General features: G+C 48.1%; 2 protein-coding genes across 4 annotated transcripts in view; one reads left to right on the top strand and one right to left on the bottom strand.

Annotated features, from left to right (window-relative positions):
- The window catches only part of IFT81 (intraflagellar transport 81), a 138175-nt gene that overhangs the window by 104733 nt on the left and 17573 nt on the right, over positions 1-15869 (bottom strand). The gene's annotated exons all lie outside the window — the stretch shown is intronic.
- The window catches only part of P2RX7 (purinergic receptor P2X 7), a 36465-nt gene that overhangs the window by 14770 nt on the left and 5826 nt on the right, over positions 1-15869 (top strand). The window contains exons 4-11 of the mRNA XM_037052059.1: positions 1346-1418; positions 2641-2737; positions 4443-4523; positions 5155-5284; positions 7392-7528; positions 13535-13625; positions 15278-15343; positions 15431-15580. Coding sequence (XP_036907954.1) covers positions 1346-1418; positions 2641-2737; positions 4443-4523; positions 5155-5284; positions 7392-7528; positions 13535-13625; positions 15278-15343; positions 15431-15580 — 825 coding nt within the window. The remainder of the gene's footprint in view (positions 1-1345; positions 1419-2640; positions 2738-4442; positions 4524-5154; positions 5285-7391; positions 7529-13534; positions 13626-15277; positions 15344-15430; positions 15581-15869) is intronic.

Here is a 15869-nt window from a genome sequence, read left to right as displayed (position 1 = left end):
AGTGTTTGTCCTATTCAGAATATCGATGTGTGAGAGAAACAACAACCGGTTGCTTCTCACATGCCTCCAACTGGGGACCTGGTCTGTGATGCAGGCATGTGCCCTGACTGGGAATCGAACCGGTGACCTTTTGATTCACAGGCTGATACTCAGTCCGTTAAACTACACCAGCCAGGGCTTCACTGTCATTTCTACCTAAACCTGGAACCAAGCTGACATTCCCTTGGATCAATATCAATAATGCTGGTTTAATCTTCAGAGCAACCACTTAGGGCAAATCTGTGCAGCCCCCTTTTACAGATGAGGAAACTGAGGCTCAGAGAGGTACAGTGACCTGACCTAATGGTGCAGCTATCAGCAAAACCAGGTGTACCGGGGGTCCTTCTGTCGAATCTCTACAAAAGCCACAAACTGCACAGAAGATGACTTGTGGCACAAAGGCTATGTCACATTCAATTTCCCTGAGACTGGCCATCGAACCTGCTCCCCAGGAAACCGGAAGTTGAGCACGTGTAAACCAAAGCATCGCGTTTTTCTTGTCCTTCTCCTATCCTCAGCCTTCAGTCCTGAGACGGGACGGGCCTCATTTTCTCGGGCCAGGAAAGAGGGCGGGCTGGCGGCCCCCGTTTCCACATTTCCTGCAGAAACGTCATGCCCTTTGCTTCCCTCAGTTCTGCAGCCAGAGAGCTGCCTGGGCTGGGCCACCTGCTGTCTACCCCGAGCACTCTCCCCACACGCGGTCCCACACTGCCACGATGTCCGCTTTGTAGATTTCTATTTCTGTTTATTTTTTATTGGGATGTAATTCATATACCACAACACCCACCATTTAAAAGTGTACAGTTCAGTGGTTTTCAGTATACTCACAATGCTGGGCAACCACCACCATGATTTCGGGACCTTGTCATCCCCCCAGAAGGAATCTCAGACCCGCTAACCATCACTCCCCCTTATTCAGCCCCAGGCCACAGCGATCACTTTGTCTCTATGGAGTTACCTGTTCTGGACATTTTATAGAAAATGGAATCCCACAACATGTGGTCTCTTGTGGCTGACTTCTTTCACTTAACACGGCGAAAGCCTTCGAGGTTTGCCCATGTTTAGCATGAGTCAGTACTTCCTTCCTTTTTATGGTTGGGTAACATTCCACTGTAACATGAGTGAACTGTTATCTGCCCCTTCATTAGCCGATGGCTGTTTGGGGGCTGTTTCTATTTGGGGGCTGTTATGAATAGCGCTGCTTCTTACATCTGCACCCGTTTTTGTGCGGACACAGACATCTGCGTTTCTCTATCTTGGGGATACAAGACGCTTACTCCCCACTATCTTGTCCTTCTCTATGCAGTACCCCACCCACAAGACACTCTGTCACTCTGACAAGAACTGTAAACAGGGATGGATGGACCCACAGAGCAAAGGTACGTTCGGTTTTTGCGGGGGGCCCTAAGTGGGGGGTCTGGCATCCTGGTGACCTCTGCAGTGCCCTGAAGTTCATCTCTTTAACTCTGCCTTCCTTCTTCCATCCTCACCAGGCCCTGGGACAGCCTGTTTCTGCTCGTGCCTTGGCTCTGTCCCCAGAGTACCAGCTACTGACATGAGGATGACCTTAATTCCCCAGTGAGGAGAGCTCCCCAAAACCTTGCAAAGTTAGCACTTTCTGGGTTCTAACTGGTAGAAAAAGCAAATGGCTTATAGCAACATCTGAGTATTCTTTCTTTCTTTTTTAAAAAGATTTTATTTATTTATATAAAGGAGGGAGCTAGGAAGAGAAATCAACGTGTGGTTGCTTCTTGCATGCCCCTTACTGGGGACCTGGCCCGCAACCAAGGCACGTGCCCGAGAGTGGGAATCGAACCAGCAACCCTTTGGTTCACAGGCCATTACTCAATCCACTGAGCCACACCAGCCAGGACAACACCTGAGCACTCTAAATTTTTTTGTCTTGAAATTCCCCAGAGGTTGGGGCACTTGAACTTGTACCCTTGGGGCTCTACTTGTGTTAACCTGCAGCATTTCCATATCTCTTGACTTAACTCAAGGGCACAGGACAACAAAAAGCTAGCATATAAAAGAATAAAAAGAAAAGAAAAACCATCAGTGATTAGGAAACACACACAAAAGGGCATGTGAATGTTCCATCTTATTCTACAATACATGTGTGCTTGCGTTGGTATTAAGCCCATTTTGATATTATTGGCTATTTAACTTTCCCCTCGGACGTCTTTAACTGACCCTGATGCTCCAGGAAGAGGGGCCGTGTTTGCCCTGTGACTTTGCACATCCTGGTACACGCCGTACACCCCTGCAGGGCCTCAGATGCCCAGTGAGAAGCCAGGTTCCAGTCCGTTTATCACAGCCTGGAGAATACGCCCTTTCCAGCTCCCCTCTTGCAAAGAAGCCACAAGAGCCAACAGCATTCATGGTCTTCTTGTGTTCTCTCTGATGCGTTTTTGCAAAGCTTACTGTTTGATGTGTTGCTTTTGCTTGTTCAGCCTAACGTAAGCTCGTGGTTTGGGTGGAGTTTCATGGAAATTGAAACTTCTTCAGATGAAAAGCATAAGTATTTTTTTTGCTTGGGTTGAGAGAGTTTCTTCCCCATGATTTTCACACACGTGCTTCTGTCACCCCTTGACCCCACAGGGATCCAGACTGGAAAGTGTGTCGTGTATGAAGGGAACCAGAAGACCTGTGAAGTCTACGCCTGGTGTCCCACCGAGGCAACAGCAAAGGTCCCCCGGTGAGTTAGAGTGGGGACCGACATGGTGGCCCTCAGCAGCGAGTAAACAGGGCCCTGTGGGTGCTGATCTGGCTTCTCTTCTCAGGGCAGTGCCACAAAGTCCTGGGTGCTACTAGCTCAGTGACCCCGTGCCAGGCACACTAGTTAAAATACTGAAGCAATTCTGCACTGACTGCTGAATAGCTACTACTCCCTCAGGGTAGAGGACCCCTGGGTGCACCTGTTGCCTTTCCGTACCAGCACATTCCAGGGCACCTCCAGACCCCTCTCCAGTGGCACAGCAGGGTCCATCCCAACTTGTCCGTGTCCATCCTGACTGACTAAGGATGGATGGGTGGCAGTGAGGGAAGAAAGAAAAAAGGGGGGAAGTGGAAAGGGAGGGGCGGAAAGGGAGTTTCCTTTGGTGATCACAGTGGCAGATGTGGTAGTCCCTGGAGTGACTCTTCTCTTTCACACACGAGGTCAGGGCCAGAGGCAGAACTCGAGGTAAAACTTAGAAACCACAGGGACTAGTGCATTTCAACAGAGAACAGAGAAACCTGGGTTCAAATCCTGACTGTAACACTTCTTTGCTCTGTGACTTGCACATAGCAGGCATTTGCCCTAAATAAAATTTTCTTTTATGTGAGCGACAAATACACAACCTAAACTGGCTTCAGAAAAAAAGGAGTGTTACTTTTTGGCTTGTGTTTTTGACTCCTGCAAATGAGAAGTCCAGGAGTATAACTTCAGGTAAGGCTTGATCCAGGCTTCAAATAATGTCATTAAAATTCTCTTTCTCTTCTTCCTACCAAGTTATTCTTTCTTCCATTTTGGCTCTCTTCATGCTATGGTCTAGGGGAATCCAATTTACACTGCCCTTACTAGTAATGGTCCAAAAGAAAATTGTTTTTTCCCATTAGTTCCTGCAAAAGCTCTGGAATGTTCTCATTAGCCTAAGTCATGTGACAATCTGTGAACCAAGCACGGTAGCCATGGAAATTGGATTACACTGTTTGGCCAGCTCTGGGTCACTTGCCCACCCCAGGAGCTGCAGGGATGAGTAGGAGATGGACTCATCCCCACCCAACCCCCTGGGCCGAGAGCATAAGAGACTTGGCTTCCCCAAAGGGAAAAATTGAGGGGCTACTGAACAGGCAAAAAGTACACTGTTCTCTATAGTTACATCCCAATTGGAGCCAATACTGTGCTCTGGGGATCCTGGAATAAAAAACAATCATTCTTGGTGCCCCCTTCCAAATTCCCTCTACCCCCGACAGGTATCTTCAACCTATTCCGGCATGCCAGGCAACAAGGTACCAACCAGTGAGTTGATACCTTGCAGTTGACAGTTTTTATGTTCATCCCTTCCCAGCTCCAAGTTCAATGATGTCCAACTGGTAGCCTGAAATCAGACATGGTGGGAGTATTTGTACCACAAGCAGCTGTAAATGCTACGTATCAGGGCTTTGGTTTTTCCTGGAGCGCTGGTTGGTAAACTAACACGGGATTATAGCAGAGTGGGAGAAGGGCTGTGGGGTCTCAGGAAGGGAGAATTCTTACTGGAAAAGCGGGAGAATGGTAGGAGGTCTGGCACACTAGGTTGCTTTTCTCTCCACTCACTGCAGTGACCCCAGCAACAGACTGGAAGCCTCTGGCCGCACTGGTCCGCTGACTCCGTGGTGCCTATAGTCACGGACCCCCATGTGGCATGTCTCTCCCTCAGGCCTGCGCTCTTGAACAGTGCCGAAAACTTCACGGTGTTCATCAAGAATAATATTGACTTCCCTGGCCACAATTACACCATGTAAGTGCCCCGAATGTCTAGCTGTATTGTTATCTACTGCAGTGTAACAAGTTACTCCAAAAGTTAGAAGCTTAAGACAACAAACATTTATTATGTCACACAGTTTCTTCGGGCCAGGAATCTGGGAGTGAGCTGGCTGGGCGGTGCTAGCTTGGGGTCTCTCGGTGGTAGCCAGGCTGTCAACAGGGCTGGAGTCACCTCCAGGCTTGACTGGGGCCGGAGCATCCTCTTCCAAGTAAACGCACGTGATTATTGGCAAGAGTGTCCAGCTCTTCACGGTGCTGACCTCTCCCCAGGGCTGCTTGAGTGTCCTTAGGACATGTCGGCTCCCCCAGAGCAAATGATCTGAGAGAGACATAGAGCGAGCAAGCACCGTAGTAACCAAGGTGGAAGTCACAGCTTTTCATAACCCAAACTGGGGAGTGACACACCATCACGTCTGCCATCTGCTACTGGTCACACAGACCAACCCTACTACAGTGTGGGAGGGGACCACACAAGGGTGCGAATACCAGGAGGTGGGGATCCCTGGGGGCCCCCAGGGAGCCTAGTTACCCCCTGGCTCATTCGTATTCGAGAGATGGGTCTCAGTCTTCAATGGGGATGTTTGGTTGCTTTTCATTATGTGCAGGAGAAACATCTTACCAGATTTCAACAAGACCTGCACCTTTCACAAGACGAAGAATCCGCAGTGCCCCATTTTCCGACTGGGAGATATCTTCCAAGAAACGGGAGATAACTTCTCAGAAGTGGCAATTCAGGTTGGTGGTGCCTCTGTGCCATGAGGTGGTGGGGGCGGGGGTTTGCGTAGGGGATGGAAGATGTCAAACGGCCAAGCAGCTGAGCCACTGGGTCTTAATAACAGGTTGCCTTTACTGAGCACTTAGTAAATCCGCACACGATGCCGAGTCCTTTCACTGAGTCACCTCACCTGGTCCCACAACAGCCCTGTGAGTGAGACACCTGGCATGTCAGTTTCCCGGGGCAGCTGTAACGAATTACCACGAGCCTGGCGGCTTAAGAGAACACGCTTTCTTTTTCACTTCTGGAGATCCAAGGTCCAGAAGTAGCTTTCCCGGGCCGAAATCAGGTTAACATAGTCAACAGCAGGGCCATGCTCCCGCCAAAGACTCTACAGGAGAGTCCGCTCCCTTGCCTTTCCCACCTTCTAGAGCTACATTCCTCGTGCTTCTTGGCTCTTTGGATAACAAGTGACAATACTGATTATTCTGTATTACTTCCCCTTTCCCCGAGCCAGAGCCTGCCAATGACACACCTTTGTATCCCTAGCATCTAGCATACTGTCTCGAAATGCCGTATTTCACAGTTCAAAGACATTGTTCACATCTTAAAAGTTCTGAAATCAAGCCCTGGCTGGTGTAGCTCTGTGGATTGAGTGCTGGCCTGAGAACCAAAGGGTTGCTGGTTCAATTCCCGGTCAGGGCACAGGCCTGGGTTGCGGGCCAGGTCCCCAGTGGGGGCCATGTGAGAGGCAACCACACATTGATATTTCTCTCTGTTTCTCCCTCCCTTCCTCTCTCTCTAAAAATAAATAAATAGAATCTTAAAAAAAACAGTTCTGAAGTCAGGAAATGTTTTCAACTGAGAGAATCTCACAGTTTGACAGCATTTACTTCTTAGAGGAACATAGAAAAATTATGTCTTACAAGCAATGGTGTCTAAGATTCAGTGAAATAAAACTCACTGAAATATGATCAGTGTTCAAAATCTATTTGTAGAAAGAAGTACAGGTACGGAAGTAAGAGATTAAAAGATTCCTTAGAAGCTCCGAGGAGAAGAAGGTCACCTTGAACTGAGGAGGATGGGGTAGCTGAGGAAGGATGCGAGCCAGGTCACGGAGGACGAGGGGGATTTTGCTAGAGAAGTGGGCGGGAGAAACATTTTGCTGGGACAAAGGGTAAGTAAGGGCCCAGATTTACAAGTTCAAAGTATACCCAGCAATTCCACTCCTAAGTATATACCCAAGAGCCATGGCAACATGTGTCCACATGAAAGTTTGTACATAAATGCTCATAACCGCCTTGGTCACAATAGCCCAAAGGAGGAACAATCCAAATGTCTATCAACTGATGAGCAGGTACACAAAATGCATTGGTGTATATCTCACAATGGAATGTTCTTCCACCACAAAAAAAGACACACGCTATAACGCGGAAGAACGTTATGCCGAGTGAAGAAAGCCACGTATTATTTGATATCTTTCCTGTGCAAGGTCAGAATAAAGAACTCTACGGAGAGACAGACACTGGTTGCTTAGGGCTGGGAGAGGGGATACAGGGACGACGTCTAGTTTACGGTTCCTTTCGGGGGTCATGAAAACGTAAAATGGGGGCGACAGTTGCACATCTATGTGAAGTTACGAAAACCTGTTCAACTGTACACGTTAAGTGGATGAAGTGGATGTGAACTGTACCTCAGTAAAGCTGTCTGGAAGACAGAAATGCACGTGTGAAGCGTGTTTAGGGACAAGTGCAGCCGGTTAGGAAGAAGAGCTTTCTCTGGAGGAGTCCTGGGAGCTAGAGCAGGAGACACGTGACTCCGGAGCACCCTGGGTTTCGGTCTAAGAAGCCACCACTTAAATCTTTCGTAGGGCAGCCGAGATGGGTGTGGTCTACCGAAAATCAGACTTTAGGAAAGTAAATCTAACGGTGGTGTGTCCCAGACGGGAGGAGAGGCAGGGAGCCGAGCTCGCAGCGGCCTCAGTAATAACCGTAAGATAGGGCTCGCTCACGGCTCTGAAACCTTTAAGCTGCAACTTTTCCTCTAAAAAGAAAACCCTTCCTTGAGTAACCACTGCTATGCAGGGAGACGTCTGGCTTAGACATCGCCTCTTGTTGTCTTCCTCAGGGAGGAATCATGGGCATCGAGATCTACTGGGACTGCAACCTGGACAGCTGGTCCTATCACTGCCGTCCACAGTACAGGTTCCGTCGCCTTGACGACAAGATAACCAATGAGTCCTTGTACCCTGGCTACAACTTCAGGTAACAGTGCCCGAGGCCAGACTGGCCACCTTGGCTCCCCGGGGACCTGCCATGCGCAGCTGAGTTGTATCATCCCCAGCAGTCGGTCAGCCCAGATTTGGTTCCCAAGGCAACGGCATTGGGATGAATGGAGAGGACTTCCTCTAAGATCGAGGCGGTGAAAGAATTTTTTCTTTTTAATTACTGAAGAGATGCACACTCTTTGGAAAACAAAAGCAACACTGGGGAAATCACAAGAGCATAGAGAAGAGGATAAAAAACATTACAATTCTTCCACCTTGAGATAATTGATAACCCTCTGGTGAATGTTCCTATGTGTGACCAATTTTTTGTGAGGCTTGTATGAGATCATGGCACACTTATAACTCAGTATTGTGGCACTCGGAATTCCTGCCTACCAGGCTGGCCCTGGAACCAGCAGCCGGGGCCTCACCTGGAGCTTGTTATAATGCAGAACCTCAGACCTCACTCTTGACTCACTGAATCAAATCTGCATTTTAACAAGATTCCCAGATTTATGGGCACATTGACGTTTAAGAGGCACAGGTCTAGACTATTATCACCTGGCACCCCAAAATACTTTCTTATTAGATGTTAAAAAAATAACATCATAAACTGGCAGGCAGCCTTCAGCTATGTATGTATGTATGTATGTAACTATACTATTTATTTACTTATTGGAATACATGATAAAAGTTTTGAAAGTTAAGACAGTCTACACAAAAATCTGGACGTCCTACTTTTCTCGAAAATTAGACTATTTGGAGAAAAAGAAATGAAACCATCTGATGACTCTGGGTTCACAGCCCACACAGCAGCGCCTGGCTGGAGCTGTAACAGTGGTTCCCTTCAGAAAGGGCATGATCTGGGGTTTGCCACCGTCCCCACCACTCCTTATTGCTTTATACCCGGCCCACATGACTCGTTTCTGTTGTTACCTACTGGGCCCCCGAAGGCATCGGAGTTAGAAATCCCTGCCTAGGAGCTGGCCCAGATCAAGACACAAGAGGCCGTTTGCCTCCTCTGGGACAGTGAATTTTCTTCCAGGGCCTGAAACCAGCTCCAAGTCTCGGCAACATTTTGATCACCCCCCTACCGACCGCTCTACCGACTAGGCAGGCTCACGGCCATTAGCAAGAAGACAGGATGGGGCCAGTGATCCCTGACTGCCCTCACAGGCTGTTTTCTTAGCAATCAGCAGAAGTATGCGGGGCAATGTTCCAACTAGATGTTAGCCAATGTCCTTCATGTCGCCTGTGGAGCTGAGCCTAAGAACATCAGCTCCTAGAGAGATCTGAGCTCTCCGAAGAACTGAGATTCTTGTGATGTTGACATTCTCTTAGAACAAAGTGTTAGAGCATGTGCTGTCTCCAGGAGAACTCTCTAGCCAAAAATAAAGGGTCCCAACAGCCACACAAAAGGGAAGGCAATTAAAGGTTATATGACGTATATGAAAAAATACAACTTTGTGAAGCAGGAATTTGAAGAAGCTGATCATATTACAGAGTGTCTGTCTTTTACCAAAAGATGTCCATGGCAAAAGTCCTTATTAGGTGAATGTGCGATTCGGTTCATTTACAGGACGTGTAGCTAGGGCAGACCCGCACAGGATGCCTGAGGCTGTCCTCTGGTTCTGAATGGGTATGTGTGTGGATGAGTTCCCTGTGCCTGCTGTAACAAATTTCCACAAACGTGGCAGATTAAACAACAGAAATTTATTCTCCCAGAGTTCTAGGGGCCAGAAGTTCAAAGCTAAGGGGTCAGCAGGGACATATTCCCTCTGGAGTCTCTCGGAGAGGGTCTTTCCATGCCTCTTCCAGCTTCTGATGGCTCTAGGCATTCCTTACCTTGTGGCTGCGCCACTCCAGTATCTGCCTCTATTTTTAAATATATTTTATTGATTATGCCATTACAGTTGTCCCATTTCCCCCTTCACTCCCCTCCACCCTGCACCCCCTCCCACCCACATTCCCCCCCCTTTAGTTCATGTCCATGTGTCGTAAGTTCTTTGGCTTCTACATTTCCTATACTATTCTTACCCTCCCCCGGTCTATTTTCTATCCACCTTCTATGCTACTTATTCTCTGTACCTTCTCCCCCTCTCTCCTCTCCCACTCCCCTGTTGCTAACCCTCCATGTGATCTTCATTTCTATGGTTCTGTTCCTGTTCTAGTTGTTTGCTTAGTTGCTTTTGTTTTTGTTTTAGGTGTGGTTGTTAATAACTGTGAGCTTGCTGTCATTTTACTGTACATGCTTTTTATCTTCTTTTTCTTAGATAAGTCCCTTTAACATTTCATATAATAAGGGCTTGGGGATGATGAACTCCTTTAACTTGCCCTTATCTGAGAAGCACTTTATCTGCCCTTCCATTCTAAATGAAAGCTTTGATGGATAGAGCAATCTTGGATGTAGGTCCTTGCCTTTCATGACTTGGAATACTTCTTTCTAGCCCCATCTTGCCTGTAAGGTCTCTTTTGAGAAATCAGCTGACAGTCTGATGGGAACTTCTTTGTAGGTGACTGTCTCCTTTTCTCTTGCTACTTTTAAGATTCTCTCTTTATCTTTCGTCTTGGCTAATGTAATTATGATGTGCTTTGGTGTACTCTTCCTTGGGTCCACCTTCTTTGGGACTCTCTGAGCTTCCTGAACTTCCTGGAAGTCTATTTCCTTTGCCAGATTGGGGAAGGTCTCCTTTATTATTTGTTCAGATAACTTTTCCACTTGTTGCTCTTCCTCTTCCCCTTCTGGTACCCCTATAATTAGGTTGTGGAACGTTTAAAGATGTCCTGGAGGTTCCTACAACTCTTATTTTTTTGACTTCTTGTTTCTTCATTCTTTTCTGGTTGGATGCTTCTTTCTTCCTTCTGGTCCACACCATTGATTCGAGTCCCAGTTTTCTTCCCAGCACTATTGCTTCCCTGTACATTTTCCTTTATTTCACTTAGCGTAGCCTTTATTTTTTCATGTGATTTGCAACCAAATTCAACCAATTCTGTGAGCATCCTGATTACCAGTATTTTGAACTGTGCATCTGATGGGTTGGCTATCTCTTCATGGCTTAGTTGCATTTGTTCTGGAGCTTTATTCTGTTCTTTCATTTGGGCCCTTTTTTATGGTCTCAGGGCACCTGTTATGTAGTGAGGGGCGGAGCCTTAGGCATTCCCCAGGGCGGGGCAACCCACATTGCTGGGTTGTGACGCTATACATGGGGGCGGGGTTCGAGAGGAAACAATGGCACTTGCTCGGCTCTCTGCTGAATTTCAGTCACTTCCTCCACTTCCCCCAAGCAAACTGTGAGTTCTGGTGCTGGTTCCCAGGTGGGTGGGCTTGTGTATGTTCTAGGACCCTGTGGGTCTCTCCAACAAACTCTCCTGTGAGGCTGGGAGTCTCTCCTGGCACTTCAACCCCCACAGGTGTTTTCAATCAGTGTTTTGAGGCTTTATTTCCCCTCACTGGGGCCCTGAGTTGTGTGGTCTGTCTCACTCCCCAGTTCCGCCTGGTTTATCTGTGTGCACATGTGGGACCACCTGGTCCACCAGCCGCCTTGTGCACCACGTCCAACCACAGTCCACCACCTCGCTGGGTCCGCCTGCTGCTGCCTTGCACACCCACGGTCCACCAGCCACCGCTTTGCCATGGCCCCTCTCTGCCCGGCTGTCTGACTCTGCCCCTCCTACCGGTCTGGATGAATGTGTCCACTTTAGCTCCTTGGTGGTTGGACTTCAATACAGTTCAATTTTCTGTTGGTACTGGTTGCTTTTTATTTCTAAATTGTTGTTGTCCTTATTTTGGTTGTGCAAGGAGGCACAGTGTGTCTACCTACGCCTCCATCTTGGCTGGAAGTCTCTTCCTCTATCCTTACATTGTCTTCTCCTTTCTCTTGTAAGGACTTTCCCAGTCATTGGATTTAGGGCCACCTTAAATCCAGAATGATCTTATTTTAAGGTCCTCAATTACACCTGCAGACTCTATTTCCAAATAAGGTCACACTCATAGGTACAGGGGTTAGGTACTTGGATGTGTCAGTTTGGGGGGAGCCTGTTTAACCCATTACTATGTATAGAAAACATCCTTGTTCAAGGCGGACTATTTCTCAGAGTGTGGCCCATGCACCACCTGCACCAGAACCACCCAGAACCTCTCCTGGAAACAGTGATGACTAGGAACACCCCAGACCTCTGACACCACCCACTGGGTCTAAGGGCCAGGAACCTGCCTTTGAACACATGTCCCAAGTAATTCTTGCCCTCAGTTTGAGAATCACTCTATCAAAATCTTGAAAGCAGAAATTCAACTACTTATACTGTACACTGTGAACCTTCCCAGTCAAACGAACTTGCAGAGACAGTGCGACCGCAGGGCACGGAGTGGCAATGCACGCCTGCTCTGTGTGTTAAAACACAGGTCACTCAACAGAGCGGCAAAAGAAAGAACTGTCACGGGATGAGAACCATCCAGTGTAAAGATATTGAAACACTCTGGCCAGAAACACGTTCAAGTGTCTGAAAATATCTAATCAATCTCAGGGTCAGATTTTGAGAATTAAAAAAAAAAGTTTCAGATGTTCTATATTGGATTCCGACAGAACATCTGTCTTCTGTTTTCTTTCCTCCCCACACCTATAAACAGGTTGTGAATTAATAACTCAGAAAGGAAATAATACCTTTACCTAAAAAAAAAAACAACCAACCAACACTGAAAGATGGTAAGAGGGAGGGACAGATTTAAAAGTTTCTTAAAGTCTACGGCTTAAGCTTCCCTAATTGTTCATGAAAAACGAAACACACATTTCCTGATAGCACGTCTGGTGAGAGGTGCTTATGTGGGGTGACTCTCATTTGTGCCTGAATCTTAACATATAAGGCAACAGTAATGACATGGAGAAGTGACCACCACGGAAAGAATTTTATTACATTCCCCAAAAGGAGGGGGCCACACAGGGCCGCAGGGGAGAGCACCAGGTTTGGTCAGGAGGCAGCAGCAAGGGCGGAAAGCACGACCCAGGGCCTTTACTGTGTTTGCCCAAGGAAAGGCAGGCAGGGCAGGGGAAAGGGCTTAGCGTGGACTGGTTTATGTAGTATGGGCAGGGATGGCCTCTGGTTGTCTGGTCCCTGGCCCTGGCTGATTTAAGGCAGCAAAAGAAAATTAGCCAAATGTGTGAGAATTAGGTCAAAAAGGTGGCTGGAGATAGGCCTCAGGATTGGTTGAAGAGTTGGTAACGTGATTCTCACGCACTGGCAAAAGCTGGACTGCAGGGAAGATGTAAACAACTTTAGTCGCTAATCTGGCCCTGGGATAAAGGACAGCAAACAGACAAACACAGAATCTGGAAAACTGCCGTCAGAACAGATGGCTGAGACATCTGTCTTCAATTCAATGACTGGTATCTAAGATTCACTCCCAACACTTTGTTCTAGAAAACCTCTTTTTCCCTCTTAAGAAATGATCAGATTGCTTGAAGCTTTTTTTTTTAATAGATTTTATTTATTTATCTTTAGAGGGGAAGGGAAGGAGAGAAGAGAGAAGTATCAATGTATGGTTGCCTCTCGTGAGTTCCCTGCTGGGAACTGGCCTGCAACCCACACATGTGCCCTGACTGGGAATCGAACAGCGATCGTGTGGTTTGCAGGCCCACACTCATGCCACTGAGCTACGCCAGCCAGGGCTCAGATTGCTTGAAGCTTTTAAAAAATGTATATATCTCTGCTTTTTTCTTAAACTTGTGCTGTTGGTTAAAAGTTGTTCTTGTTCAACAAAAAGCAGGCTTCTCATTGCGCTGTGATGGTGGAAGTAGAAGAGGTGAGTCGGGGAAGTGGCCCTTCTGTTCCAGGAGGTCAGAGACACGCATTCATGGGTTTAGATTGTCTTTCTCCCACTGCCAACCACGGCAGAGCTAGAAGACGGATAAAGGAAGCCTAGATCAGCGAGTGCTTTGATTTTTCTTTTCACAAAATGCCAACACTTTCAGGTAGAACTTTATAAACACGGATCCTTTTCCTCCTACAGACACGCCAAGTACTATATGGAAAACGGTGTTGAAAAACGGACTCTGGTAAAAGTCTTTGGGATCCGTTTTGACATCCTGGTTTTCGGCACCGTAAGTCTCGGCTTGCAGCCATGGGCATCTGCGTTCCTAACGACTGCTGTGCTGCCTCAAGGGGTGAATGTTTTGGTGACAGTCATGAGCTGGCACATCTCACATGTGGGGTAAGAGGGGGAAGGAGTGTCCCTGGGGTCCTGCCCGTGAAACAGCCATCTGATGAGTGCAAGACTGAGGCAGGGAGAAGTATGTAATATTCAACTTAAAAGTTTTCTGGTGCTTAAAAAAAAAGGAGAAAGAAATCCCTCTGCAAAATAAAGTAGTAAGGAACAGGAGGCAACTCAAACTGGCTTTGGGGGAAAAAAGGCTTCTTTCTATTAGTTCACGCCACTGAAAGACCCAGAGGCCATTTCAGCTTCTGGCGAGGCTGGATCCAGACCCTCAAACATCACCATCAGGAATCTGCCTCCCTCCGTCCCTTACATCTGTCCCCTGCTTTGGCATCCTCCCCTGCTGTCCACCTGTGTGGTGGTGTGAGGCAGCTCCTCAGATCCTACCAGGTCAGCAACCTCGCCTAATCACCGTGACCAGGGCTATGCCATACTCTCAGTGGCTGGTCTTGGGCCAGCTCTGACCCAGCCCCTTCCCCGCAGACGACATGGACCAAGGGTTAGTACACACAGACCCAGAGGAAGGCCCTGGGACTGAAAACCTATCTTGTAAGTGGAGGTCAGGGAAAGAATGAAGAAAGAGGCAAGCCACTCCAGTCTGGTGAGAGTTTACTCTGGGAAATTTACCTACGAGGAGCACCTTGGGCAGCTGCAAGGCAAGATGGGCCCCTGTGCCACTTAACAGGTGCCCGAGGATTCCCACGGGGCAAAAAGGGGACATTCGAGGGCACTAACATGTGAATGCTACCAGGTAAGGGCAATTACTGTACGCACTTGATGCAGTCAGGACAACGGCCCATTCCGGGAACCAGCGGGGAGCAGGAGGGGTGCTGCTTTATGTCAGAACAAACATCAATCGTGATCTATCTGTACGGGGGTCTGTGCTTAGCGATCCCTGTTCCAGCCAGGTCCAGGTCACAGGTCAGACAGCAATCACACCACGGAACAGTCTGCCCCCAACACTGAGCATGGACAGAGAGGGTTCCCTAAAGGAAAAGTGGGGTGCTATCTCCAGAAGAGGGAAGGAGGGGACACTGGGCATGCAAAGAATCGACACACTGCCCACACCCCCTTGTCCGACAGCGTGTTATCTGAGCAACATAGTGATAAGCAGCACAAGAACCAATGAGATACAGCTGGGAGGGCAGAAAGACCATTGAAAATAAAAACCACAAGGACACCCAAGGGAAGACTGTGCGGACATTCCTTCCCTTGGCTTCCAAAGTAATCTCAAACCCCTCTGAGGGCAAGCTTGTCCGAACCCCTCACCTTGTCTGAAACCACCTGTGGGTCTCCTCTCAGTGTGTGGGTCCCAGCATCCCTTTCTTCAAAACATTCCCGTTTTCAAGCACATCTTGGGAGGCAGAACGAGCGTCCCATCTTCAGCTCCCTCTGCCTCTGTGGCTCTGAATGCTGTGGATGCATGTGTCAAAGTCACGGCACCAGACGTCCCCCCTGCTGGCACTAACAATGATGTGTTCGAGCCCAAGAGCATCGCTCTGAGTGTCAGCTGGGTAACCTTCCCTGCTCTGTTTTCAGGGAGGGAAATTTCACATTATCTCGCTGATCGTGTCCATCGGTTCGACCCTCTCCTACTTCGGTTTGGTAAGGCCTTCGCTTCCCCGTGCTCTCTGATAGCGCTTTTGCTGAAAGGAGTTTCAGTGACGCGGCACCTGTCTGGGTTCTCTCCAGGCCACCGTGTTCATTGACTTTCTCATCAACACGTACTCGAGCGCATGCTGTCGATCCTGTGTCTATCGCTACTGCGAGTGCTGTGAGGGCTGCCTGATTAGTGAGTATTACGACAGGAAGAAGTGCGAGGTCATCGTGGAGCCAAAGCGGGTAAGACACTCTGTCTGTGGCTCCCAAACACCCTTAGACCCCTGAGAGGTGCACGGAAATAAGGCCCAAATCAGAGGCGTGATCCCAGGGCGGGCAAGTCTCTGGGCTCGACCCCATTCTGCCATCTCTCAGAGGAAACCTTCGGTCTTGGGGAAGAATGGAAACAAAAATGGAGAGGCCAGATAGAAGGAGAACAGAAGTTTATGTTCCAGGACTTGTCAATTTTGTCAGATTTATTAAGTGGGTACAGCAAAAAAAATTAACATAATGACTTCAGAGAAAACTTGGC

Source organism: Sturnira hondurensis, unplaced genomic scaffold (genome assembly GCF_014824575.4).
Source record: "Sturnira hondurensis isolate 20B ecotype Veracruz unplaced genomic scaffold, ASM1482457v3 Scaffold0007406, whole genome shotgun sequence".
NCBI lineage: Eukaryota > Metazoa > Chordata > Mammalia > Chiroptera > Phyllostomidae > Sturnira > Sturnira hondurensis.
This window is presented reverse-complemented; position numbering and strand designations above follow the sequence as displayed.